Source organism: Haliotis rufescens, unplaced genomic scaffold (assembly GCF_023055435.1).
Source record: "Haliotis rufescens isolate VD_foot unplaced genomic scaffold, xgHalRufe1.0.p SCAF_9, whole genome shotgun sequence".
Classification (NCBI taxonomy): domain Eukaryota; kingdom Metazoa; phylum Mollusca; class Gastropoda; order Lepetellida; family Haliotidae; genus Haliotis; species Haliotis rufescens.
Genome location: NW_025964383.1, coordinates 39,229,346 through 39,256,836, shown reverse-complemented (window position 1 = coordinate 39,256,836; position 27,491 = coordinate 39,229,346). Strand labels below are relative to the sequence as shown.

The 27,491-nt window shown below is 40.7% G+C and overlaps 1 protein-coding gene across 1 annotated transcript in view; it reads left to right on the top strand.

Moving 5' to 3' along the window:
- LOC124139567 (propionyl-CoA carboxylase alpha chain, mitochondrial-like) overlaps positions 1 to 16,572 on the top strand; it is a 29,866-nt gene extending 13,294 nt beyond the window's left edge. Inside the window, exons 9-22 of the mRNA XM_046506741.2 lie at positions 810 to 904; positions 2,259 to 2,341; positions 3,836 to 3,973; positions 5,000 to 5,073; positions 5,840 to 5,914; positions 6,401 to 6,469; positions 6,863 to 6,938; positions 8,014 to 8,124; positions 8,813 to 8,915; positions 11,410 to 11,614; positions 13,034 to 13,087; positions 13,782 to 13,922; positions 15,722 to 15,799; positions 16,373 to 16,572. Of these exons, the coding sequence (XP_046362697.2) occupies positions 810 to 904; positions 2,259 to 2,341; positions 3,836 to 3,973; positions 5,000 to 5,073; positions 5,840 to 5,914; positions 6,401 to 6,469; positions 6,863 to 6,938; positions 8,014 to 8,124; positions 8,813 to 8,915; positions 11,410 to 11,614; positions 13,034 to 13,087; positions 13,782 to 13,922; positions 15,722 to 15,799; positions 16,373 to 16,441 (1,371 nt within the window). The 3' untranslated portion in view covers positions 16,442 to 16,572. The remainder of the gene's footprint in view (positions 1 to 809; positions 905 to 2,258; positions 2,342 to 3,835; positions 3,974 to 4,999; positions 5,074 to 5,839; positions 5,915 to 6,400; positions 6,470 to 6,862; positions 6,939 to 8,013; positions 8,125 to 8,812; positions 8,916 to 11,409; positions 11,615 to 13,033; positions 13,088 to 13,781; positions 13,923 to 15,721; positions 15,800 to 16,372) is intronic.
- Positions 16,573 to 27,491: the final 10,919 nt, after the last annotated feature.

Sequence of the window (27,491 nt, the reverse complement as noted above, 5' to 3'; positions counted from 1 at the left end):
GATGGCGTCACTCAGTTAAAGCCTGCTATGGTTTGACCCACATGGCTTATGCTTATTCAACAGAGTTGCCTCCCTTACTAAGTCCAGGATCCGATGATAGTAGGTTCAAATACCAGGTTCACAGCTCCATACCTGTGAAAATGCTAAACCTCTAGGACCTGGATCACTTCAGGCTTTCCTCTCGTATTAAGCTGTCACACCATGATGTAACTGAAATACTGTTGAAAGTGATGTGTAACCAACTGCTACAATCTGGTCTGCATCCATGGTATTGTTCATAGAGCGTCTGCCCAGAGGGCAAAAGGTCGATGGATCAATCCCCAGCCAAGCCGTACCAAAAGGCGTAAAAAAAATAATACTTGCTGTTTCCCTGCCTGGTACTCGCATTATGGGATAAAACAAGGACTGGTCGGCTGACTGACTGAGGTATCCATCTTCGCACTATAACCTGACTAATACAAGCTGTCATACATGCACACACACTATATTAGTGCAATAGTCTTAAATGCGACATTAATTCACATTTCACCTCACCTCACCTCACCTCACCTCACCTCACCTCACACTCAGTCTATGTTCTGCACAACTACAGCCTTTCCTCCCACATCAAGCTCGCTCGCTCACTCACTCACTCACTCACTCACTCACACTCACTCACTCACTCACTCACTCACTCACTCACTCACTCACTCACACTCACTCACTCACACTCACTCACACACTCACTCACACACTCACTCACTCACTCACTCACTCACTCACTCACTCTACCTGCTCACCAATGTATCCTCATGTCCCTCACTGTACAGGTGTTGTGTGATCGTCATGGAAACGCACTGTGGTTAAATGAAAGAGAGTGCTCAATCCAGAGAAGAAACCAGAAAGTTATTGAAGAGGCTCCAAGGTCAGTGACAAGACACAATTTTATGGATAACAACTTCTTTAATACTGTGAAAAGCGACGTTTTGGTATAGATCCTTATACTGTTGTCAAGCAAGACTGAATGAGGGACATAGTACAGAATATATATACCGGTAGTAGGTGGAGGATTAACAGTAGAGGATTAACAGGAGAGGATTAACAGGAGAGGAATAAAAGTAACAACAATTGCATACATGAGTGGGATAACATAGGTAGGTGTTGACAACAAAGGGATGAAGCTGTCACAACACGATGGACAGAGAACACATAGGTGGAGGCCAATAGGGACATGAAGCCAATAAACAGGATAAGTGATTATTGCTTGATGAGTTCATAATAGGCGGATGGGATGAAATAGCCTTGATCTCTGTTGATTGATGGATTGTGGCGGCGAATGTGGACTGCTTCTGTTAGTTTTCTTTTAGTGAAATCATGGAGGTTGTTGGCAAGGATTTGGACGTTGTCCCAAGTTGATGATGTGATTTGGACAGTTGCTGATATGGTCTGAGATGGCTGATTTGCTGTCGGATTTAATGGTGGAGGTTTTATCCTCTTTCATTCTGTTTCACCTACGTAAGATTGTCCACAGTTGCAGTCAGTTTTGTAAACTACACCTTTAGGCTCTTGGGGTTTAGTTGTGTTCCTGCTGTTGGCTCTTAGCAGGGTGTTGAGGGAGTTGGAGCTGGTGAAGTGGGTGTCGATGTTGGCTTGCTGTTTGAGGAGGCGGCTGATGATGTGGGAGGCTTTTCCTATGAACGGGAGGGCGATGCGGAAGGGTCAGTGATCCAATATTTCAGACAAAATAGGTATTCTAACTGTAATCAGCGGTAGAAATTGGCACTAGTCCTGTAGTCCTTGCCAAACTGCCCAATTGTTATGGGTTTGTTATCATTATGAGGACTAGTGGATCAATGAAACATGCTAGTTTCTACCGCTGTGTAATACATCTTATTCCCTTTAGTTTAGTTGGTTTGGTTTAGTTTGGTCCAGATAAAAATCCTTAACTTAATTTAAGATTCACTGGCATTAATTTCCTGATTTACTGTAGGTGAACTGTCAATAATAGAATTGCCAACTTTACATTAGGCAGTCAGTCAGAAAATGGGCATGTCTAATATTTTCTACTTTATTCCCAGTTTTGATGTCATATTTTCATTCATATCTACTTTTCAAAATTGTTGACAGAAAAGCCAGACAGTATAGTCTAATTCCCTGAAAAAACAATCTCTCTTGCAATATGTCAGTGAGCACATTGAGGGTGTATGGTTTATGTAGGGAGCCTCCAAGTACTGAAGTCCGAAGTTATATTCCTGATTATGACTCCCTTTGCATTGAAGCACATTCCTTGACCAATCCATGAGGAAAGCCATGGGAGAACAGGCAGTAGCTCTGTCCAAACAGGTCGGCTACACATCAGCAGGTGAGTTGTCTCCACTTGATTACTGTGTCTCCATGTGTTGAGAAAATTTAGTGGTATGCACAGTGTATCTCCACTGAATTATCTCCCTTCGATATTATTTCTCTCTGTGTATGTACATGTATGTGTTTATGTTTCCGGACCAAATCTCCTAAACTACTTGGTATTCTTTCATTAAACATTGCAAACACAGAGATCAGGTTGTCAACTGGTGCCCTTTGCTATTTAGGGATTTTTAGAATTTTTATATTTTCATTTTCATCACTACAAATTGACTTTGACTCAACTCACAGGAGTGTGTTTTTGAAGAGCACATCTTCAGTTTTCTTCAGTGTGCTCACAATGAACAAATTGTAAACTGGAGCTTTTAATTCTTGACAGAATTTCAATTATTTCTTACACCTATGTTTTTTTAAATGTTATCATAATATTGTATGACATTATCATAATAATTCATATTTACATCAAATACAAAGTTCCGAATCCCAATTCCATTGGAATGTTTCTTGTATGAGGACACATAGATTAGATAGGAGTACTCTCATCAAGTTGGACAGATGACTCTTGTAAGACTTGCTGTAACAATCAGATGAATTGTTCTTTAGAATTTGTAGGGGCCAGGGAGATTTGTCATCTTCTGATGACTCTTTATTTGAGCCACTCATGACATGAACTTTGTCAAATAACTTAGTGCATGATGAGACATGTTATAAGCTTATGTATGACATAGGTTTAGCCAAATAGCCTCTCAATCTCATTAAAATAAGGGGCGGTTGGGTAGCCTAGTAGTTAAAGCGTTTGCTCGTCACGCCGAAGACCCGGGTTCGATTCCCGATAGGGGTACAATGTGTGAAGCCCATTTCTGCTGTGATATTGCTGGAATATTGCTAAAAGCGGCGTAAAACCATACTCACTCACTCACTCACTCACTCATTAAAATAAGATCTTAGTTCACGCTTCCGCTAAATGGAGATCTCATTATGTGTCACGTCAGCCCGTTACTTTCATTCTGAATACCCTGTGTTAATCTTTATGAGGTTGCGTGCTTAGAAAACACATTCCAACTGTCACTTTCCTGTCTGGTAGGCGAGTAGTCGGATAAAATGTCATTCTGAAGTGACCTGTAATGGTATGTGCTTAGATCTTTGTTTAGCAGGAACGAGAACTAAAATGAGAGTTTAATGACATTGTATCTAGATCCAAAAGGGTTACCATAGAGGGTATATTTGTGTACTGTGGTGATAAATAAATGAAGTCGAATTGATTAAGAAAGCTGACATCTGATTGGCTCAAGAACCCATGCATCCTCCGTTTTGAGTGGGCAGTAAGCGTTCGCTTCCGGTTCATATTACATGACCTTTTATAGATATCATATGGGAGTAAAACATCTCATTTTAATGAGATTGATACTTGACGTTTTTATTTGTGAATCATCAAATGCAAATTTTACCATTGAGACATATTTTGACATATTGATGAATGTTTTGTATTTTCCAGGAACTGTTGAATTCTTGGTTGATTCTGCACGGAACTTCTATTTCCTTGAGATGAACACGCGACTCCAAGTTGAACACCCAATCACAGAATGCATTACAGGCATTGACATTGTACATCAGATGATGCGGGTTGCAAAGGGTAGGTAACTCTCGTCTTGTGTTGGGCTCAAACTGGGTCTTTCAGTCTAAGCACTTGATAGAAGGCCTGGGTTCAAGTCCCATCAATGTGTGAAGTCCATTTATGGTGTCCTCCCCACTGAAATTGCTTGAATGTTGCTAAAAGCAGAAAAAGAATACTGACTCACTATTTCTTCTGAATCCATGAATAATTTGGGGATCAGTGACCTACATGGTGTCCACAGAATGGTGACATATGGCACATCGGTGTTACAAGAATTTTAGTGACGTGCTCACTAAAGTCCGTCGGAGATGGTTGGGAAGCCTAGTGGTTAAAGCGTTCGCTCGTCACGCCAAAGACCCGGGTTCGATTCTCGACATGGGTACAATGTGTGAAGCCCATTTCTGGTGTCCCCTGCCGTGATATTGCTGGAATATTGCTAAAAGCGGCGTAAAACCATACTCACTCACTCACTCACTCACTCTTTGTCCGTCAGCGCCGTGTCCATGCTCGTGGGTTTCACCATGGTTGTTAATGTCTAAGACCAGCGCACTTTGAGCTCCCACATCAAGGATGACTGAATGCCAGTAGTTTTCCAAGCCTTTCAAGACCCAAGTCACTCACTCACTCACTCAAAATATTAACTACACGCCAAAGACCCGGGTTCGATTCTCGACATGGGTACAATGTGTGAAGCCCATTTCTGGTGTCCCCTGCCGTGATATTGCTGGAATATTGCTAAAAGCGGCGTAAAACCATACTCACTCACTCACTCACTCACTCACTCTTTGTCCGTCAGCGCCGTGTCCATGCTCGTGGGTTTCACCATGGTTGTTAATGTCTAAGACCAGCGCACTTTGAGCTCCCACATCAAGGATGACTGAATGCCAGTAGTTTTCCAAGCCTTTCAAGACCCAAGTCACTCACTCACTCACTCAAAATATTAATTGAATTGAAACAAGAAGAAGACTGCAGATATTGGTGACAACTCTTTAGTAACAGACCATCCACAACTGACACTGTTGTAATAAATACCTTTGTTGTCAGGTCATAAGCTGAATCACGCCCAGGCTGACATACCAGTAGATGGATGGGCCTTTGAATGTAGAGTCTATGCTGAGGTAGGTCAGACTCAGCGATTTGGCTGCTTCAGCATGTTCAGTGTCATCATACATGTGATGTAGCTCATGATATCAACAACTGGCTGCCTGGTCCAGATCAATTTCCAATCTGATTAAAATCAGACCTTAGTTCTCACTACCGCTAAACAAAGATCTGAGGACATCCCATTAGGGGTCACGTCAGAACAACCTTTCATCCTACCAATCAGAGCGTCGCTTACCAGATCATGAAAGTGACAGTTGGAATGTGATTTCTAATCATGCAACCTCGAAAACTTTAAAATGGGGTATTCCAAACGATAGTTACGAGTGTAACAACTGAATCCATACAATCTGGACTATCTATTAGCCATTCCACAATGTTCTTTTGTTCAGGTTTCAAATTTTATATCGAGAATTTGTCAAAATATGTTTCAAGGCGTAGTCGACAATTTGAAATAAGTGCTGTAAAGCAAGAGAAAGCTGTCTTCTGATTGGTTATTCCATTGGTTGGTCAAAGTTCTAAGAACTGGTTTTATCAATTTCTTTCCTGGCCACTGATATAACTGCAATACTGCTAACTGTGGCATAAATCAACAATAACAACAACAAAATGAGATTTTGGCTCACCCAATGCTCAATAACCCCAGAAATCTCAGAACAAATTATGTTTATCTTACTGCTTTTCCATTTCCAAGCAAATTTTGTGTATAATCCGAATGTATTTCACGGCCAGATTTCCCTATCTATGTAGCACTTGTCTCATTTGAATTGAATTTTCTTTCAGGATCCATTTAAGAATTTTGGAATGCCGTCTATTGGTAGATTGTCGAGATACGTTGAACCTCAACATATACCTGACGTAAGTAGTCCTTGCCACAGAGGCTGCTGTAACAGCTGTGTGACTTGGCTGATGGAGTGATTCAATCATCTACATGTCATCGATACGGATGTTCTATGCTGACATGGCCCGTGAAGATGCCGGGGTAGAATAGGTCTTCAGCAACCCATACTTGCCGTAAAAGGCGACTATGCTTGTCGTAAAAGGCGACTAACGGGATTGGGTGGTCAGGCTCACTGACTTGGTTGATACATATCATCAATCCCAATTGCGTGGATTGATGCTCATGATATTAATCACTGGATTGTCTGGTCCAGACTCGATTATTTTACAGACCGCCGTTATATAGCTGGGATATTGCTGAGTGCGGCGTTAAACAACAAACCAACCAACCAACTATGCTGACATGGCATTAAACAACATTCACTCGCTCAAATGTATAATGCCCGTTTCGTGATTACATTTCTATGCATATGTTTTTATTTCATATTTTGTTTTGTTCTGCAGGTTCGCTGTGACAGTGGTGTGATGGAGGGCAGCGACATCAGCATCTATTATGACCCGATGATCTGCAAGGTAAGGACAATAGGTTAATAGTGTCATTCTAGCCATAAGACAATATGAGGATATCTACCATCACATGAGGAATTATGGGTTAGTGAGTTTATTTAGCTGTAGTTGGGAACATGAGTGCATGAGGACCAGATTATCTACATTTTCCCAAAAAAGTGGGATGCAGAATGTGACAAATATTGTTGGAAATATTGTTATGAAATTTTGATTAAAAATTGAACATGTAAATTAGATTTGGTTCTATATAAAAAAACAATGAACAATGAACAATAAAATTAATGTCTATAATTATGATAATAGTATGTAACACAGACATAGTGTTATTTTGATGGCATTGTGATTGGGTTATTTCTGTATCAACAGTGAATAGGATTAATAATGTTGTTTTCTAACCAGCTGGTGACATATGGACCAACCAGAAATGAAGCACTCAGCACAATGATAAAAGCCCTGGATTCCTATGTGATAAAAGGTATATACTTAGTTCAAGTTAACAAGGTTTCACCACTATAATGAGGCGTAGTATGTAACATCAGTGCTATTTTCAAATAAATTGGATCTTGTGGACATATTTTTCAAGAAAGAAACATTTACTCACAACAGTATGTAGCTCACCTGAATTTTGATCAGAAAGGTCTCACAATGCTAAAACAGAAGCAGTAGAAATAACATAAGTTTCTTCACAGTAACAGACACCTTCACAGCATGGTCATTACATGACCATTGATACATGTTTAACTCCCGATGTTCAGGGTCCAAAATACATGCCATGGCGATATTGGCAGCCCTACTGATACATGGAGGTCAAAGGGTCATGCACAACATACAAAATGAAACAGCAAACATCCAGTTGTTCTTCATATGACTATAATCAATCTGTCATGCCATGAAAACATCAGGTGTTCTTGAACTTCTTTTGAGTAGTATATTTATATCATCTGCTGATCGTATCTACTGAATTCAAGTTAACAAGGCTTCACTGTAATGACTAGCATATATGCAAATGTAATTGTATGGTCCTTCTGTAATATAATTCAAATCTTGTGTATTTCAATGTCAGTTTGAATTACTTACGCCAAGCTTGTCATGAACTTGGGGGGCGGTCGGGCAGCCTAGTGGTTAAAATGTTCGCTCGTCACGCCAAAGACCCGGGTTGGATTCCCGATGTGGGTACAATGTGTGAAGCCCATTTCTGGTGTCCCCCGCCATGATATTGCTGGAATATTGCTAAAAGCGGCGTAAAACCATACTCACTCACTCACTCATGAAGTTGGGGCCTGGCTATTTGATTTCCTGGAGACCTACACTTGTTTCTATTAATGCAGGAACCAAACAACTTTATTTTCGAAACATCTAGTATGTACTCTCAACTAGGTATATATTTTTTAAAACCTGTGGACAGGTTATATTTCCCCATAATTTTAGTAATATACTATATGAGAATCCCAGACCCACAAGGTATACTGAATGGTCAGTTTGTAATATTATTTGTATACTCTTGAAATGGTATTTTGATCTGGTGGTGACGAACGGTTGTATCTGTGCAGGTGTGACCCACAACATCCCCCTGCTGCGCGACATCTTGACGGAGAGCAGGTTCATCAAGGGTGACATCAGCACCAACTACCTCCCCCACGTGTACCCGGATGGATTCCAAGGTGGGTGTCGTGTACAGTGAAATCTGGCCAACCAGTACACTCCAGGTTTATGTCTTTGTCAGAGCAGTTATCAAGGGATTTAACTCTTGTTGTCAGCTACCAAGGGATGTAACTCTTGCACTCAGTTACTAAGGAAGGGGGCACGGGTGGCACAGTCGTCTAAGGCGTCCCTTGGGCACGCCAGACACCTATGATTGTGGGTTCAAATCCCAGTTCGCCCCGATTATGTTTCTAGGTTTGTCAGCACCATACCCATGCTCGTGGGTTTCACCGAAGTGGTAAACGTCTGAGACCTGCATCACTTCGGGCTTTCCTCCCACATTAAACTGACACGCCGTGATATAACTGGAAAACTGTTAAAAGCGGCGTTAAACCAAACTCACTCACTCACTCAGTTACTAAGGAATGTAACTCTTGCTGTCAGCTACCAAGGGATGTAACTCTTGCTGTCAGCTACTAAGGGATGTAACTCTTGCTGTCAACTTCCAAGGGATGTAACTCTTGCTGTACAGTGGTATCTGGCAAAACCAATCTAGAACAGTTTGGTATGCATTAGACCAATAATTTTTCTTGAAATGTAAATCTTCAGCCAAATTATGTCCATACTGATATCCTTTTCTAACAGTTTGAACTGGAAAAAGTTGTATGTATTTAGTGATGAGTATTAAGTTTTCACTCTATTTTGCAGGAAAGCAGCTGAGTTCTGGAGAAAGGAACGAGCTTGTAGCCTTGGCAGCAGTTGTTTATGCTCAAGATAAAATTCGTACCCGCAACTTTAAGAACCAGACAAGGTGAGTGCCATGTCAGTATCACAAAGGAAACATGTCATTGTTCTTAGTTAGCTCAAGTACAGTTCATCAGTGATTTGGTCTGTCTAGATCTAGGGACTGTCTCTTTGTGTGTAGGATAATATTTGGGATCCCAGGCATATAAACGGACGCCCCAGATTGACCGCTGTGACCTACTTGACATCGTCAGGCTGGAAACATGTGGCCTACTTCAAAGAACTTCTATGATGTTATGACATTGTACATGCTTTGAAACCCTGACCTAATTTTTTGTATAGTGATTGATTTCTGTGATAAAATAAAACCTAAGTGATTGAGGGAAGAATTGATCCCAAGCAACCTATACGACCAAATGCATCCGGTGGTCAGGCTCGGTGACTTGGTTGATGGTGTGATAATGTATCCCAATAGCATGGTTCGTTGCTAAGGCTTAAAAAAATAAAAGAATTGGTACTCAGGCAATGGCTTTTGAAAATTTAGTGCAGGTGGGTGGTGTGTTTTGGGGGTTGTTTTTGTTTTTCGTTGTTGTTTTTTGTTTTTTTTGTTTTTTTGTGGGGGTGGGCATTGTTATTCAGATTAGTATGTTAGCAAATAAACAGTTGTGTAAGCAAATAACCAGTTGTGTACAATCAACCTGGGAAAGGAATTCCTTGATGAGTATGATACTGGAATACAGTATTTGACTACCATTGGGCTTTGAATATTTATGGATTTTTTTAGTTTTTTAAAAATGGAAATAAAAACAAAATGTGTAGCGAACTTTATGATGATGCAGGCAGTGCCTGAGAACCAAGACTATTATTTTCTTTAGCCTTAAATCAGTCACTGGATTATTGCTGCCTCAGATACCTAATTACAGAGTGACATATTCCTTTTTATTACCCACGTGGTAAAGAGACAGGTGACAAGATACTAAATCCGTACGTCACACGTGTGTCGTACAAGGTTGACCTTGTTTTATTCGTTTTGATTGGATAACCGTGACCTCTGTCACACCGGGACTACTTTTTTCATTCATAAAAAATCGCGAGACGTCATTCATTTTGCGATTACAAGGCAGAACTGAAGAAATTCATGAGAACGAGAGATATTTACAAACACTTTATTAAACCAAACAAGATAGTCACACGCATCAAATTCGGTTTGCATTCTATATAAGTTATGCATAGAGGTCCTACAGACATATAATCGAGCTAGATCTATAAATCGATTAACAATGTACGACTGCCGATCGAGCGCGTCCCTTGAGCGTGACGCACCCAACTTTCAATTTGATTAAACGTAAAAGGATAGGTGTGGTGAAATGAAGTCTGTTTAAACTATCTGGACAGATATCTAGACTTACTTGGGATGATCCGGTTGTGCCATCGGTGTCCCCCTTGAAGCTTATTTTGTGGCGCTGTTTCGGGAGGTGTTGTTCATGAATGAACGAACACGACAGCACGACCAGATCACTTAAAGTTCACAGTTCCGATACAAATCATTCGTAAACTCCGTGGAAGTGTGCTTGACTTCTGATTTTGTGGCCCCAAACATCCCAAATGTGAACAGTAACATTCCCTATCTCTAGCGTAAAACGCTGTGAGTGGATCGCGGTTGTCTTTTCTTATTCTGGTGGCGACCTTGCCCTTCGATCGTTCGAAGCTGTCACTGACATGCAAGCAGATTTGAGTTTGTTGATTTTCACGTCTTCAGTATATAGGGTGGTACAGTTAACATGAATGTCTTTGGCGAACAGTCTGATTTCCCTCTTCCAAAATGGTACGGACAGGATATAAATTCAGCTGATAGATCAAGGAAACCGAACTATTTTGATTGCACAGACGGGACCCCGGCAGTGTGATGCGTGTGACTGTTGGTCCGATATTCAAAGAGCGGCGATAATGTGACATTTCAAATTTTCTTATCGGTGTCCTGCGTACAAACAACATGGCGCTTGAATTACAATAAGTTGAAGACTTTCTTCCAAAAGGATCTTGAGCATCGGTGCTGGTTTGTTTGCAAACAGAACAGCAGGCGCATGTTGTTAATGCGTATGCATAAACATGTCAACAATGCCATTATTTGGTCTTATATCAATATTCATGCGCAACCAGATTTTGCAACCGGTTTCAGTTTGGTCTGTCAACGAACGAAAGTTGTTATGTATTTACACTTAAATATATATTTAACGTGGGTAATAAATAAAATACCACACTCATTCTCGTTAGATACCATTTTTACGAAACTCGTGAACTTTCAGATACCATAGAAAGTCCACTCATTTCGTAAAAATGGTATCTAACGAGAATGAGTGTAGTATTTTCTATATATTGAACCTTCATGCTACAGTATAATTAGTTTTAGTGCTTCAAACTTTTTTGTTGACCCATGGGACTGACAGTGCTTATTATTTGCATCCATTCTTGTTTGGCATAAAGGACTAAATACATTATGCCCAGTAAAACCAACTCATGTACAATAAACAATTTGTATTCTCCCTGTTGTGTTTTTTCAGGATTCCAAATGTACGTCATAAAGGTAGCAAATGGAATGTCAATGTTCAGCTAGGTGGTACATCGCACCCGACCAGCATCCGCCAGATACAAGATGGCAGCTTCACCGTGGAGACCGGGGACCAGACGTTGACTGTCTCTGGCGACATCTCCTTCTCCTCCCCCCTCATTGAGACCACCATCAACGGGGAGGAGAGGATCATTCAGGTTATTATGCAACAACAAACTGACTGATAAAACAAACTTAGTTTTAGTCCCGTCCATTTGTTGAATATGGTCCCTTTGAGTTCGTTACAACCGTAGTTTACTGTACTGGATTTGGCTCCCTAATCAGCATTCGTCACGACTCGCCCCTTTCCGTAACCTGCAAGAAGACTTGTCCCCCTATCAATGAATGTTATGTGCGAAAATACGACAAACCAATCAGAATGCATGTATGATATCAAGTTCTTCATCTAAGAATCCCTCAGAAATAATTTTTGATTTTACACATGTCTTGCATTTAAAAATATACGACGAATGCCTAATCAGGACCCACTTGCACAAAGCGATCTTAACTCTAAGACTAATGTAAGCCTATGTTAAAGTATGGGCGTTACAATCATCTTAGCGCTAAGATCGCTTTGTGCAAGTGGGCCCAGGAGACACATGATCTCAATAGTTAATCAAGTGTAAGAGGCTTGGATTTTGAACGCCACTGGCAGTACACTTTGTTTTAAGAACTATGGGTTTCTTAGACATCTCAGGGATGTTATTTCTTTTCCTTCATAGACTTGTAAAATCATTTTGACACGTTGATATATCATATCGGGAGTCAAGGTCAGTCTCAAGGTCATTAAGGTAGCTTGGGTTGTTGGCCTTTCTGTTTCAAAGTTGTAATGTATTGGGTGTGTGTTTGATAAACCAGAAGTGATGTTAATAAACCTGAGGTGTTTATGACTTTCTATCTCAAATTTGAACTCTGTTGGTCATGTGTGAGGTCAGTTTTGAAATGGTCAATAATATGCTTTTGATGGGAAAGTTTGGCGCATTCAGGAAAAGGTGGGAATGGGGCTGCTTTGCTTTCTGTAGTCAAAAGACTTCACCACGACTGGAGCGAAACTAGTACTTTAATGTGCGTATAATTTTTTCCTGAAATATCTGCCCCTCAATGGGATTGCGTATTATACACAAGAAAATATTGTAATAAATACCAGATGCTGTTGCCAAGTTGATATTCCTTAATTCTGAGGTATGAGTAGGTTGTTCTATATATGACCTCATGTCGGGATTTCCTGATGGTGTGTGGAAACAGTTGGTTCAGTCTGTTGTCTGTGGTGTTATCAACAATGGACAATGATGTCTTCCATTATTTTGGGGGGGGGGGGGCCTAGTGGTTAAAGCGTTCGCCGAAGACCATGGGTACATGGGTAGCCCATTTCTGGTGTCCCCCGCCCTGATATGCTGGAATATTGCTAAAAGCGGCGTAAAACCAAACTCACTCGCTCACTCCATCATTTGGGACTATGCCATGACATGACAGCACAGTTTATTGATATCTATGTCCCAGTGGGTAATATTTGTTTATATTCTTTTGAAAATTCTCCGCTTATGTATTTAGTAATTAGGAATGTTATGCCTCCACAGTTGACCAACCGGGACGGAGCGGGGAACTACAAGCTGAGGTTCTACGGGACTGTGGTGAGTAGGCCAACTACCTGGGGAAAGTTTAAAGATGGCTGCTGGTATTGTGTTGTGTTTTTTTGTGAATCCCAGCTGTGGTATATCAGGGAGTTTGACAAAACAACTATCACAGAGTTGAAGTGATGGTGAATAACAGCCAAATGGTTAATATGCTGAGTTGTATATATGTGTATATGAGCCAAACAATGGATAAAGAAGGTGTAAATAATGTAAATAATACCTCAACTGTGATAGGATGTGGCGGCAAAGTTCAACTGTCACATCATTGCTTGGTGACCTTGATACTTGACATCATAGCGCTGTGTGACATCAACAAAATGTCCCTATGAATGGAGAAATCATGGAATATTTTTATTCTTTTCCCGGAATCAACATATTTGAGTTATTTCTCTGACATAAACCATGTCATATGTTGATATAATTTCTTTATAACTTTGCATGATGAGCTGTTGAAAACTAACTTACATGTGCAGTTCTGAATGTAATTAATAAAGGCTATACCTTCATATTGTTGTGGATTTCTTATGCACCTTCATTTCTGTGTGCAATGACATCTGAACCCCAAACTGAATCACCTGACGTGACTTTCTGAAGGGTTGTCAGATCTTCATGCAGAGAAGTATTGTATTGAAGTAAAAGATTGGATTTTGCTGAGATTGAACGTAGTTCCATTTTAACCTTACTTCCACAGTTCCTAGTCTCTGTCCTCGACGACCTGGCGTCTGACCTGACCCAGTTCATGCCTGAGAAGAAGGAGGTCGACATCAGCTCCGTCATCCTGGCGCCGATGCCCGGTGTCCTCAAGTCTGTGTCCGTTAAAGATGGAGACATGGTTAGAAGTTGCTCTCACAAATATATCCTTACTTGGGTGCTTAGATATCATGCTTGGAGAAGCCAGGGGTGGTCCTGTGCAGATTTGCTGTGCAGAGTTGAAACAATGGTCGTGGATTCAAATCTGGATATGACCTGACTATGATCCCTAGTATGTCAGCACGGAAAACACCGTTTTTTGTTTCCGATCTGGAATCCTAATTCAAATTCGCTTTTCGATGAAATATGGCATACATTTTTGTAGGTATTTTAAAATAAGGAAAATAAGGTATTCTAATATTGCAGTTAATGCAATAATGTTAAACTAAGCATGACAGCCTCTCTATCTGTAGCGGTCCTGTTATCAGTGAAATACAAGTCACCTCTACAGAGCCATGACACTAGTTACAACTGTATTAACTTTGAGTATTAAGAAATTGAGAAATTTTTATTTCAAATTTTAGACTTTTCACTGACATTTGCTGCTAACATTTTGCCAAATATCAGCCTCTGAGGTGGTCAAGATAAATCCCTAGAGTTCTTCCACTGGGAATGGGGTGGTCGGGTAGCCTAGTGGTTAAAGTGTGCGCTTGTCACGCCGAAGACCCGGGTTCGATTCCCGACATGGGTACAATGTGTGAAGCCCATTTCTGGTGTCCCCCGCCGTGATATTGCTGGAATATTACTAAAAGCGGCGTAAAACCCCACTCACTCACTTGATATTGGCTTGACAATTGCTAAAAGCGGTGTAAAATCTCTCTCACTCACTCATTCACTCACTCATTCACTTACTCACTCACTCACTCACATGATAAATTTTGAGAACATTTGAGTTGAGATTCTTACAGGGTGTATGAATCTATTATCTACTTTTCCTTGGAGTTCATGTTGTTTCCATGGTTACTAGATAGTTATCAGTGAGTTATTCCCCTTAGCTAATTTTACAGTTTCCATGTAAGTTGTATATTTTTTAACTTATACTGCATTACTCTTAATGCATTTGATGGAGCTGTGTGGGGTCCAGCTGAAGAAGAAGTTGTTCCAACTAGTTGTGTGGCTAATCCCATCTCAAAGCGCCTATGTGACCACGGAAGTTATGATGTCACAGAACATCACATTACCGCTGGTCACCCAGACAGATACTGTAAAATAAACTGTCCAGCTTTTTTACTGGCATCCTTTTGATCGATGCTTCATTCAGCTATTATTGCAACTTATGTCACTCCTATGGCCGTCCACACAACTAGTTATGAACAACTTCTTCTTCAGCTGTACCTCACACAGCTTCGTCTTTCTGTCAAAATTCAGTATAAGTATACAAATGTAAAAAATATTTAGGTTCTAATTTCATGATAATTGAGTCACATCCAGCATTACATGTATGAGAAGGGCAGTTTGTCCAACTTCAAGAGAAAACCTCACTGTCCACAGGTCTGTGACTGAAGATGATTTGTACTGTCTTTTTCTCCTAATAAAATTAACATGGGTCAAAGACTTGTTCATGTTCAATATTAAAAAAATGGTTACTGAAAAGTTCTCAAATGAGCCTTTTGGTCACATATTAGCCTTATCGTCACATTTAGTGATGCTATAAGTCCTTGCAGTACAAGGTTTCATAAAGAAACCCTAGTTCAACTTTCACAACAATTATTCTTATATGGCACATTTCTAAAATTTAAAGGCCCCTTTTCATACCTTGACCATTATATAATCAGTTTAAATACTTATGTGTTTGATCCTTTCCAAATCATTTGAAACTGTGATAAAGGAATTTGTAACTGGGTAAAACATGATTCTTTACACTCCTTGTATTTTTCCCAGGTGGCCGAGGGGCAGGAAGTGTGCGTGCTGGAGGCCATGAAGATGCAGAACAGTCTTGTTGCTGCCAAGGTCGCAAAGGTGAGACAACCCTGTACATTGTTTCTCAAGTCAACCCTATTCAAGGAGCCGTGAGGTAGGGTAATAGTGTTGGATCCTCACGCCGAAGGTTTTGTATGAGGGTCCTGATAAGGTATACTGTTAGAGAACAACTATTTTGTATTTGAAAAGATTAATGTACCATGTCCATAATTAACAGCTAAGAGTAAAGTAAAGCTTCACTGTTTATTGTATGTGGGCTAAAATTGTGTGAAAGTTGCATATAACTACCGGTAGTTTTGTTATTTACAAAAACACAAATTGCAGTAATGACATGAAAGCAAAACCAGTTGTCCCCAGACGGACTGATGTTTTCACTCAGACGAAAAAATACTGACTACAGACGACTGTCTGCTGACTAAAGCATGCTCTTTCTCCCAAACCCCCCATCAGGACCCTCGCATAGGGGGTGGTATCATTTCTTTTGGATTTTCTTTTGGGGGGACTTACCAATGTAACAGCTATTTGGGCTTGAAGGTATTTGACCTTGATTTGACCTTGGCACTTTGTGTTCTTCTCTCTGTCAGATTGTATAATTCTCCTTTCCTTGCTCAGGTGAAGAAGGTCCACTTCAAGGCAGGCGACACAGTCAATGAAGAAGATGTTATTATTGAACTGGAGTGATTGGAACAATTAGTTGCCATAGAAACATATGATATGGCCATCCCTCTAGCTGGAATGGAACGGTCTGAGAAAGACAGCAGAGCTGGTCTATTTGTTTGTGATAGGGGTGCCCGTGTGTTTGTGACTTGGATGGCATACAGTGATCGCTCGCTATTGCGCTACCAATGGGGTCCAAATAATTGGTGGGCGTTATAGACGATGAGCCGTTTAACCGAGGCCGAGGCGGGGGAGCGCGCTCGGCAAATCTCAAATCATCAATAGGCCTATGTGTTTATCTCACGTCACGTCAAAATAGTATATATTTTTATGGACCTAGATCTACCTGTAATATCATTCATTTATTAAATCTGTCATATTTCACAATGTCTGAAATACGTATTCCATTCTAATTTATCATTTTTTATCAATAATTTAAAAAATTATTCACTATTTCCCGCGATGTTATTGAAAATAAAATTCTCGGACACACATTTCGACAACGGGTCCGCATCGAACATGTCAAAGAGCAAAATAAAGACTATTTTAAGCAAATCTTTAAATATATTATACAAAGTGATAAATAAAATCAACAAAAATATATCTAAAAGTAATCAAACTTACATCTAAATTATTATTTCCATCGTTTCGTGCGATCGCGTGTAATGTAAGTCAAATGACATCTCGGCTTTCGTCGCCTTGAATTCTCGGCTCGGACACAACGTTTAATGCAAAAATATATGCATGAAAAATCTTTGTCACAGCTTGTAACCTAGCACGATACATTCGCGAAGTTCCATATTTTTAATATATATCGTGATTTCCTGCTTAAAACGTTCAGAATAACACGATTTAACAAAAAATCTTTCGCTAACTTCTGAAATTTATCAAACACGAGCTTTGTATCAAAGCTTGATTGGCTGCCTGATGTCACGTGCTCAAAATTGACCAATCACGAAACTTGTAGCAGATTTCGGCAAGAAAGCGTCATTAGAAACAAATTTTAATCCAATGAAATCGCTTGTTATAACTACGGGGAAAAAACAGGCGATGTTACGAAAGCGCGATTACGAAATGAATGACCGCCGTGTTGTGACAGCAACTACATGTGTGTGACAGTTTAGCCTTAAATTGGATTGCCCACTAATTAAGAATGTAAACTTCACTTGTGGTTCTCTTTTATTGCATGCATGCGCTTCTAAGATCAAAGGATGTATAGTGTGAAAAGTTAACTAGTTGAACAATCGTATTTCCGGGACTTGCCGCGGATATTTTCAAACAGATTATTAGAACTCCATTCAGCGATAAACCGTTGATTATGCAATGAGAAGCGTTATGTGCAAATAAACAATGAACAACAATACAATCATGTCTGTGTAAAACTCTCAGTATTAAAAGTGTACATAAATTTTGGGAGCCATGCGTTACCGCGCGTAATAACCGAAGTAGCGGTTTATCGAAGAGCGCAATAGCGAGCGATCACTGTAGTATATGCACCAATATTATCTTATTCTGTGTGGAAGATGTACATGATTTTTAGTGTGTGCAGCCTAATAATACCTGTGAGAGTACCCAGACAAAACGGCATTTCAGATAACTCTATGTACAAATATTTATTGAGAATCGTTTGAGATATTCTTTAAATCATTTAAAACAACCCAGTGAATTGATATACAAGAGTTATTTACAGATATTTATGTTTGTTTGGTTTACCCGGTACTGAAATTGATTGATGGGCATTACTTAGAAATTGACCGATGACAAAGTAGAAACAATTTATGGATAACAAGTTCTTTAATTTACTGTAATGTTTGGGTATAGATACTTATACCATTGTCAAGAAAGAGAAGGATGATGATGATGATGATGATGATGATGATGATGATGATGATGGTGGAGGATTAACAGTAGATTATTAACAGTAACAATTGCATATATGAGGGGGATTAACATGAGTAGGTTAAGGAATGACAACAGAAGGATAACATGATGGACAGAGAACACATGATGGGGAAGCTGATAAGACAAAGAAATGTTTTTCTGAGCAGAGGTCTTATACCGATTTGAGTTATGAGAAACATCTTCAGCTTGAGGAGTAGGCGAGGTAACCTTGTGAGACCTTATACCAGTTTGAGTAATTAGAGACATCTTCAGCTTGAGGAGTAGGCGAGGTAACCTTGTGAGACCTTATACCAGTTTGAGTAATGAGAGTAGGAGTAGGTAGTGGTTTGAGTGCTGGCTCGTCATGCGGAGACCAGGTTCAACTCTGCACATGGGTGCAGTGTGAGATCTGTGATGTCCTTGATGTTATATGGCTGGACCAATGCGGGTAAATCACAAATCACTCATTCTTCAGTGTGGTGTTATATTTTCTCCAATGTCTATCTTTACACATAACCTTGTTGACATTATATCTAGAGCTGTAGCATTTCACTAAGGTTACTCATTGTTAAACTTCTGCATAGCTGGATTTATGTTCACAAATGTATAAACATTTGCACAAAACACAAACAAGTATTTAAAATTCATTGTTCGTTATCCAAAAACGAACCATTACTTCATAAAGTCATGTTCAGTCATACCAAATTACCATTTATTGGAACGGAAAAGTGTCAGTTGCAGAGAGCATTATTTGTAGATGATTCCACATCCAATTTAATATGGTTGTGTACAAGGATCTGTTACATTTTGTGGCCGATTGATGTGTCCACAGGGACCATGAAGACCCCATGAAAGCAGTTACCACTGTCGCCATTCTCAGAAAAAAATGTCACACTATCATCTCTACACAAAAATAATACATCTGGCAAATGACATGTTGCCTCAGTGACATTGGAGACACAATTTATGGATTACAACTTCTTTATTTTACTGTAATGGCAACGTTTCGGTATAGATCCTAGCAGGACATTGTGTCTATATTATCGCACCGAAGTTAACATATCCGTTGTCATGCATGACATGTTGCCTATATTATCACACCGAAATGAATGTAACATGTGGCTATCGGTATGCCTGTGCATTGCAATACTGCATGTCTTGTCAACAGCACTATCTCATGGGGTGAGAATTAACACCAACAAGTCGGCTGGTCCAAAGAAAAAGAAAAATCTCGATGGGACGACTTGTTTTCTCCCCGAGTTTTAACGTGCTGGTGTGTAATAGTAATCACTTGTCCAATCTGTGGATGGATTCAACTCCTTTGTCCATCTCTGACTCCAGTCATCTTTCAGTGCATGTATTTATACAATGGCCTTATGTGAGTGTATTGTAACATGTCCTTGTGCAAACTGTTGGAGCGTAAGCGTGAAAGATCCTTGTCACATCCTCTGTGTAGACAATTACAATTTTAGGTGTCCCTTGATTCAAATACTTCAGGAGCAAACTTTAAAGAGCCAAGGACTCCCATGGTTTCTAACATTGTTTAAGTTTACTGAATGTTTGTTATTCTCATTGCCAAAAGATGTCTAATGTTGTTGTTTTATTAAGCATATCATGTCTCGTACGATCTAGCCATAGATATATATCATATCATGCAAGAGTGTCGGTTAATACTCAAATATTATCAGTTTTAACAGTGAATATTATGTAATTTGAACAGTAGGATTTATCCAACTACTGCTGAACGAAATTAAGCTAAAGTGACGTGGATATCATTAGGACACAAGCGTTCCTCGTGGAACAGAAGATTCCACTTCCACTAAACGGGGGACTGCACGATGGAGTTCATGCTCCATGTGTATTTGTTAATGTGCCACATGAACTCTCCCACAAGCAGGTCTCACCTGAGGCGTGTTCAGGAGGACGAGCGACCGAGCGAGAGTACAGTGAGGCAATATAACGCCTTTCTGAACGAGAGGCGCGTACTCGCTCTCGCGGCACAGCATCCAAAATGGCGTCGCCGGGGATCAAAACAGCCCTGTCCACAAGTGTCATAGGTTCACACATTTAATTTAATCACAAGTTTGATGGGTTCATACTTTGATGTTCATGATAACAAAGTGTTTATCTTTATTATTAGTTACATGTCCGTTTGCTGGACCAGACAATCCATCAATCGACATGAGCATCAGTCTGTGCAATGGGGATACGATGACATGCATCACCAAAGTCAGTGAGTCTTATCACTCGATCCTTACGGCAAACATATGGGTTGGGGAAGACCTATTTTCTTCCCTGATCATCACGGGTCAATATATTAAAAATGCGAAAATAACTTTTTGATGGTAGATCTAGTCTAAAAGATTATTCTTTTGACATCGGTTCCATTCTCGTCAAAGGCAAACATTTGTTCAACATGCGACGCCATCTTGGATTACGAGGCAAACTACCTCTCGGGCTCGATCGCGAGTACACACATGCGCTCGCACGGTTAGCCGTGTTCAACAGCCCGCGCTCATGTAATATCGCGAGCGCCTGCCCCCCAACCACGCCTCTGCTGTAATGGATTACGCAGACTCGATTTCAATTGTAATGGCGGTATATGCCTGAAGTTTCTCTGATTTTAAAGGCTTGATACCCACTTGTCTTAATTTGAGATTGCATCATGAGACAAGCATCATGATTGCATGGCATAATCAAAACTGCTTCTGCAAATATAATTGTTTTGTTTTGAAATTATTTCAATAACAATCTCAGGGTGCTCAAGTATTTGCAGCAGATTTAACCTTGCCGGGGATGAAAGGTGCCAGTGTTCTTGTCAAGTCATTACAGATCATGACGAAATATACGTGGTTCTATTGTTGCCAGCTCTAGGTCATTGTGTAATTGTTTAGTCCTTGCTGGAAGATAAAATTTCTATTTTCTTAAAATTTAAAGTAAGGAATGAGAACAACTATATTTTGAAGATTTATTCACCAGTTGATGAATTTATTCCCCTCCAAGGTGGGATTCACAGTATTATATCAAGATCACGTGAACCAGTCAGATCTCATCATTCTGACATAGAGGTATGATAAAGTTCAATGTTCGAGCACCTTATCGGATATGATTATAAGTGCATGTGACCAAATAACAAACACTCTGGATTAGATAAGTTAGCAGTGATCCAGTGATAATTATGTAGCTGTGTATGTAGCAGAGATTTAGCTATGAAGGCCAATTTGTCTTATCTAGTGGGGGCACGGGTGGCCCAGTCCTCTAAGGCGCTGCGATTCGCTGTGCAGAGTTGCGTCCTTTGGGCACGCCAGAAACCTATGATTGTGGGTTCGAATCCCGGTTTGCCCCGATTATGTTTCTAGGTTTGTCAGCACCATACCCGTGCCCGTGGGTTTCGACGAAGTGGTAAACATCTGAGACCTGCATCACTTCGGGCTTTCCTCCCACATTAAGCTGACACGCTGTGATGTTACTGGAATACTGTTAAAAGCGGCGTTAAACCCAACTTACTCACTCAGTCTTATCTAGTGTTCTGAAGTACAGGAAATTGTTTTTATTTAGAGCAGTGAGATGCTTGTCACCATGTATTGTGTAGTGTATACAAGGTTAGTTGTTATGTTTCTATTTCCTTGTTAGCCATTTTTGTGTTTCTGGAGGATGTACATGAATTGTTTTGGAAATTCATGTTAAATACATTATCTCACGTCGGTTAAACCAAAGTTTAAGTCTCATGTATTATATGGGTATAGGACAAGAGTCCCTGTGGAAAAAAGCTCCATGGGATAAAAGTCCACCCGGACATAAACCCTATAAGATAAAAACCCTTATTTGTTAAGGAAACATATAACATGTATACAAACATCTCCAAACTATTTCCCTTTGAATTGGTAAAAGCTATCTTTTGACAGAAAAAAACATGGAGTATCATATCGTGGTGAGCAGTTCATACACCAGTTTAATTGATGTATCTCAGTATTTCTCAATAATTCTTTTCCAAGTATTTTGTGGTCTTGTGGTAGAGCATCCGCCCAGAGAGCGGAAGGTCATGCGATGGATCCCCGGCCGTGTCATACCAAAAGACGTTTAAAGATGGTACTTTTTTTCAACACTCGTGTTGTTGATTTAATGTTTAAAAATAAAATAATACGTCTGATTTCAACATATTTTATTTTTTCCTTACTAAGGGGCTTTTGTCCTAGTGGGGCTTTTATCCTAGCTGTTGTGTCAATCTGTGGGTCTTTCATCCACAGGGGCTTTCTGCTCCCACTATTACACATACTTGTTCCGGCCAGAGAATTGTTACAGCAAGGAGAAGTATGCTTCTTGACATTTGATCAGCTGTATCTGCTTTTGTGGGTGCATTCATCCACTTTATTGCTTCCATTTACACCTATATCGGTATTTTGGGGTTCATATTTCAATCAAGGTAGAAAATTGTCTATTAATTGATTGAACCTATTGCAGGGTTATTCAGTTGCAGGAGAAGACTTTGGTGCAGGGTTGGGTGAGATGGGCAGGGGTGAGGTGGGCAGGGGTGGGGTTAGATTGGCAGGGGTGAGGTGGGCAGGGGTGGGGTTAGATTGGCAGGGGTGAGGTGGGCAGGGGTGGGGCTAGATTGGCAGGGGTGAGGTGGGCAGGGGTGGGGCTAGATTGGCAGAGGTGAGGTGGGGTTAGATTGGCAGGGGTGAGGTGGGGTTAGATTGGATGGGGTGAGGTGGGCAGAAGTGGGGTTAGATTGACAGGGGCGAGGTGGGCAGGGGTGGGGTTAGATTGGCAGCGGTGAGGTGGGCAGGGGTGGGGTAAGATTGGCAGAGGTGAGGTGGGCAGGAGTGAGGTGGGGTTAGATTGGCAGGGGTGAGGTGGGCAGAAGTGGGGTTAGATTGGCAGGGGCGAGGTGGGCAGGGGTGGGGTTAGATTGGCAGGGGTGAGGTGGGCAGGGGTGGGGTTAGATTGGCAGAGGTGAGGTTGGCAGAGGTGGGGTTAGATTGGCAGGGGTGAGGTGGGGTTAGATTGGCAGGGGTGAGGTGGGGTTAGATTGGCAGGGGTGAGGTGGGCAGAAGTGGGGTTAGATTGGCAGGGGCGAGGTGGGCAGGGGTGGGGTTAGATTGGCAGCGGTGAGGTGGGCAGGGGTGGGGTAAGATTGGCAGAGGTGAGGTGGGCAGGGGTGAGGTGGGGTTAGATTGGCAGGGGTGAGGTGGGCAGAAGTGGGGTTAGATTGGCAGGGGCGGGGTGGGGTTAGATTGGCAGGGGTGAGGTGGGCAGGGGTGGGGTTAGATTGGCAGAGGTGAGGTTGGCAGAGGTGGGGTTAGATTGGCAGGGGTGAGGTGGGGTTAGATTGGCAGGGGTGGGGTTAGATTGGCAGGGTTGAGGTGGGCAGGGGTGGGGTTAGATTGGCAGGGTTGAGGTGGGGTGAGGTGGGCAGGGGTGGGGTTAGATTGGCAGGGGTGAGGTGGGCAGGGGTGGGGTTTGTTACGTGTGTGTGTGTGTTGAGTGGATGCAAGTGTACAGCCTGACATATTTCTTGCTCTCTCCATGTGCCCACTGGCAGATTAATCAATATTGTTATTACTCATTTTACAATGATGCTTGCTGATTGTCTGTTGGTGGATGTCATGACCTAATCGTGTTTGATGTAACCCTGTATCACAGATGAATGTTCACACACTCAATGTCCGATGGCAGGAAGGGATGTTTGTCCCACATGTGTATTTTTCTGAAAAAAATTGTTACTCAATCATAAATTCTTTACATACTGGGTGTACAGGATTGAATGAGCTGAGCGATCTACATCCCCTCAGGACTCGATTTACTATCTAAAACATGCACCAGTGCAACCTATTGAAAAATGCAACCTAATATTTATGTCTGCATGCACCAAGTGCATGTGAAAATTAAAGGTTTGTCTCTGACTAACCCTTTTTAATCTATCTTTGAACACTCAATATTTCTTAAGTTTATTTACCACACTACACCACTAATCCCTGTGGTACATGTGATTTGTCATGTTTTGTTAGGCTTGACGTCATTAAGTGGGGTCAATGCAAGATTATGTGCATATGTTCCAATTACATTTTACAGCAATTAATTGATGTGACACTGGCAGCAGACCGGCCTATGGTGCAATCTGTTAGGCTTGACGTCATTAAGTGGGGTCAATGCAAGATTATGTGCATATGTTCCAATTACATTTTACAGCAATTAATTGATGTGACACTGGCAGCAGACCGGCCTATGGTGCAATCTGGTCTTGTTTGGTGCAACCTGGTTTTCATGTCAACATGCACCTGGAGCACGTTAGATCAAGTTCCTTAGATCGAGCCCTGCCCCTGTCACCGGGTATACTGTTCAGCTGGTAAAATATACCAGCCTATGGTGCAATCTGGTCTTGTTTGGTGCAACCTGGTTTTCATGTCAACATGCCCCTGGAGCACGTTAGATCAAGTTCCTTAGATCGAGCCCTGCCCCTGTCACCGGGTATACTGTTCAGCTGGTAAAATATACCAGCCTATGGTGCAATGTGGTCTTGTTTGGTGCAACCTGGTTTTCATGTCAACATGCACCTGGAGCACGTTAGATCAAGTTCCTTAGATCGAGCCCTGCCCCTGTCACCGGGTATACTGTTCAGCTGGTAAAATATACCAGCCTATGGTGCAATCTGGTCTTGTTTGGTGCAACCTGGTTTTCATGTCAACATGCCCCTGGAGCACGTTAGATCAAGTTCCTTAGATCGAGCCCTGCCCCTGTCACCGGGTATACTGTTCAGCTGGTAAAATATACCAGCCTATGGTGCAATGTGGTCTTGTTTGGTGCAACCTGGTTTTCATGTCAACATGCCCCTGGAGCACGTTAGATCAAGTTCCTTAGATCGAGCCCTGCCCCTGTCACCGGGTATACTGTTCAGCTGGTAAAATATACCAGCCTATGGTGCAATGTGGTCTTGTTTGGTGCAACCTGGTTTTCATGTCAACATGCACCTGGAGCACGTTAGATCAAGTTCCTTAGATCGAGCCCCGCCCTGTCACCGGGTATACTGTTCAGCTGGTAAAATCCCATACATCCCTCCATGACACAAGTGACTCCCAACACCCGTGTCCCAGACCAAGTTGTTATTGATGGCATTTGTGGTGCATGTAGGTTTTAGTCATGTAATTACTTTACTGATATGTTATAGAATTGAAAAACAAAGACAGTGAGACATGTTTACATTGTAGATTTTGATGTGTATCAAACATTAGGTGTAGATTCACCATCAGGCTGACAACTTTCGTAACAGGCAAAGTGTTTCAGGCCTACTTTTACCCAATACCATGTCGATGCCTTGAAGCCACACTGCTGAACCAAGACACACAGTTTTGTGGCTTTAAGGATTATGTAGGATTCCAATCTGAGCACCTTTGTAGGCAAAAAGGTAAATAATTGTTATTTTGTTGAATTCTTTTTTTAAAATCTTATTTCCTTAGTTCAGGGTTATTATAACAGCCAACAATAATGTGAAACTAATCATTAAAGCCTCTCTCTATGTATTGTTCCTGTTGTCAGTGAAATACAAGTCACTTCAACCAAGCAACATAATGACATGATTTGGGACATTTTTTTATTCGATTTTGGAACTTTTCTGACATTTGCTGCAGACTAGGGGCCATCTGATCAGGTCTTGATAAATCCCTGGGCTTTGTTCGTTCAGTAAGTTTGTAAATTACTGGTCCTGATCATGTTTGTTTTTACAGAAAAACAGCAGTGTAGGAGTATATAATTGGCTGGTACCTATTATGGAACAAGTTTTTATTCATAGATGTTTGAACTAAGTTCATTCTCTACCACTGGGTGCTTGAATCACATTTAACACTTTGTGGAAATAAAAAGAAAATAGAAAACAATAAGTCTTTGTGTATGTGTTTTAAAAGCTTTCCTATTGTCAATGTTATTTCCCAGGTACTTATGGTGAATATGGTAATTGTTTTAAAGAGGTACTGTATGTCAGTTAAGAGAAGAGATGGATGCTGTATATAACCAGAGTTTAATTAAGTGAACAGTGTGTTGAAAAAATTAAAACAGTGCTTTTCTATGAAATAGTTGAATGCATTTATTTGTTACAGTTTCAACAAAACTTTAGCTTCTGGTGAGTTTCATGATATCAGATGTAGCTTGGTGGGTCTTAGAATGTAACTGTGTGTGCTGAGTGGAAGGTTTGTGTTCTGTGTGAACATCTGCTGATATTAGCCAGACACTGAGGTCTCTGTACAGTGGAACATGGCTTTATCAAACACCATAATTGTCACAACTAACCCAGACCACTTAAATATTGTGAATATCCAACCAAACAAAAATTTAATATCATTATGTCTACAACTGATTGTAAATTAATGAACTGTGTAGCTATCTATATCTGTCAAGCGATGTCACTTCGTTGTAATTTTTGTCAACACAAATAGATCTGTGTACATCACGTCCATTTGAATACAAATGTAACTATGAGCCATTGGCCTTCACTTATGAAAAATAATCCGAATTGAATTGAATTGATAAACTAACCCAGATATAGTGTACTGACAAACAAATCCCACTACCTTGATATTGCAGGTATGGGTGGGTCAGTCTGAGGCACGGTAATTAACTGTGTAGAGTTGTGTCCCTTTGGCATATCAGGATCCAATGGTCCCAGATTTGCTCTGATGATGATCCTTAACCCTGAACAGTTGGTCTCACCAAAGTGGTAAACGCTGACGACCTGCATCACTTTGGACTTTCCTCCCACATTGATCTAACACACTTTGATAATGTGTAGTACATACCTGTCACTACAGTACACTTATGTTCTTAATTAGGCGATTCATTTTTTATGTTGGTTTACAGATCCGCTGACGTGAAAAATAGCAAAATGAAAATAAATTTAAAATGACTTGTCTGATATTTTGTTAGTATAAGAATAAATAATAAGATAAGTTAACTTGAAATATCACATAATTTATTTTCATTGCGAAAAACGCAGTGTTTTCCCCCAAAGTTTGTGCGATGTAGACCGATTAGAGTTACGGCCCTTCATTATGACGCAGTCATTCAGTTTGTGGGTTCCATTTACGATATGTTTACATGCCATATGGTAATGAAAACAAGATTTAAGAAGCACACAATTGAAATATGTTGTTTTGGTTTGGTTTTCTCAACCAAAGACACTGTAAGAACAAACCAAAATTCT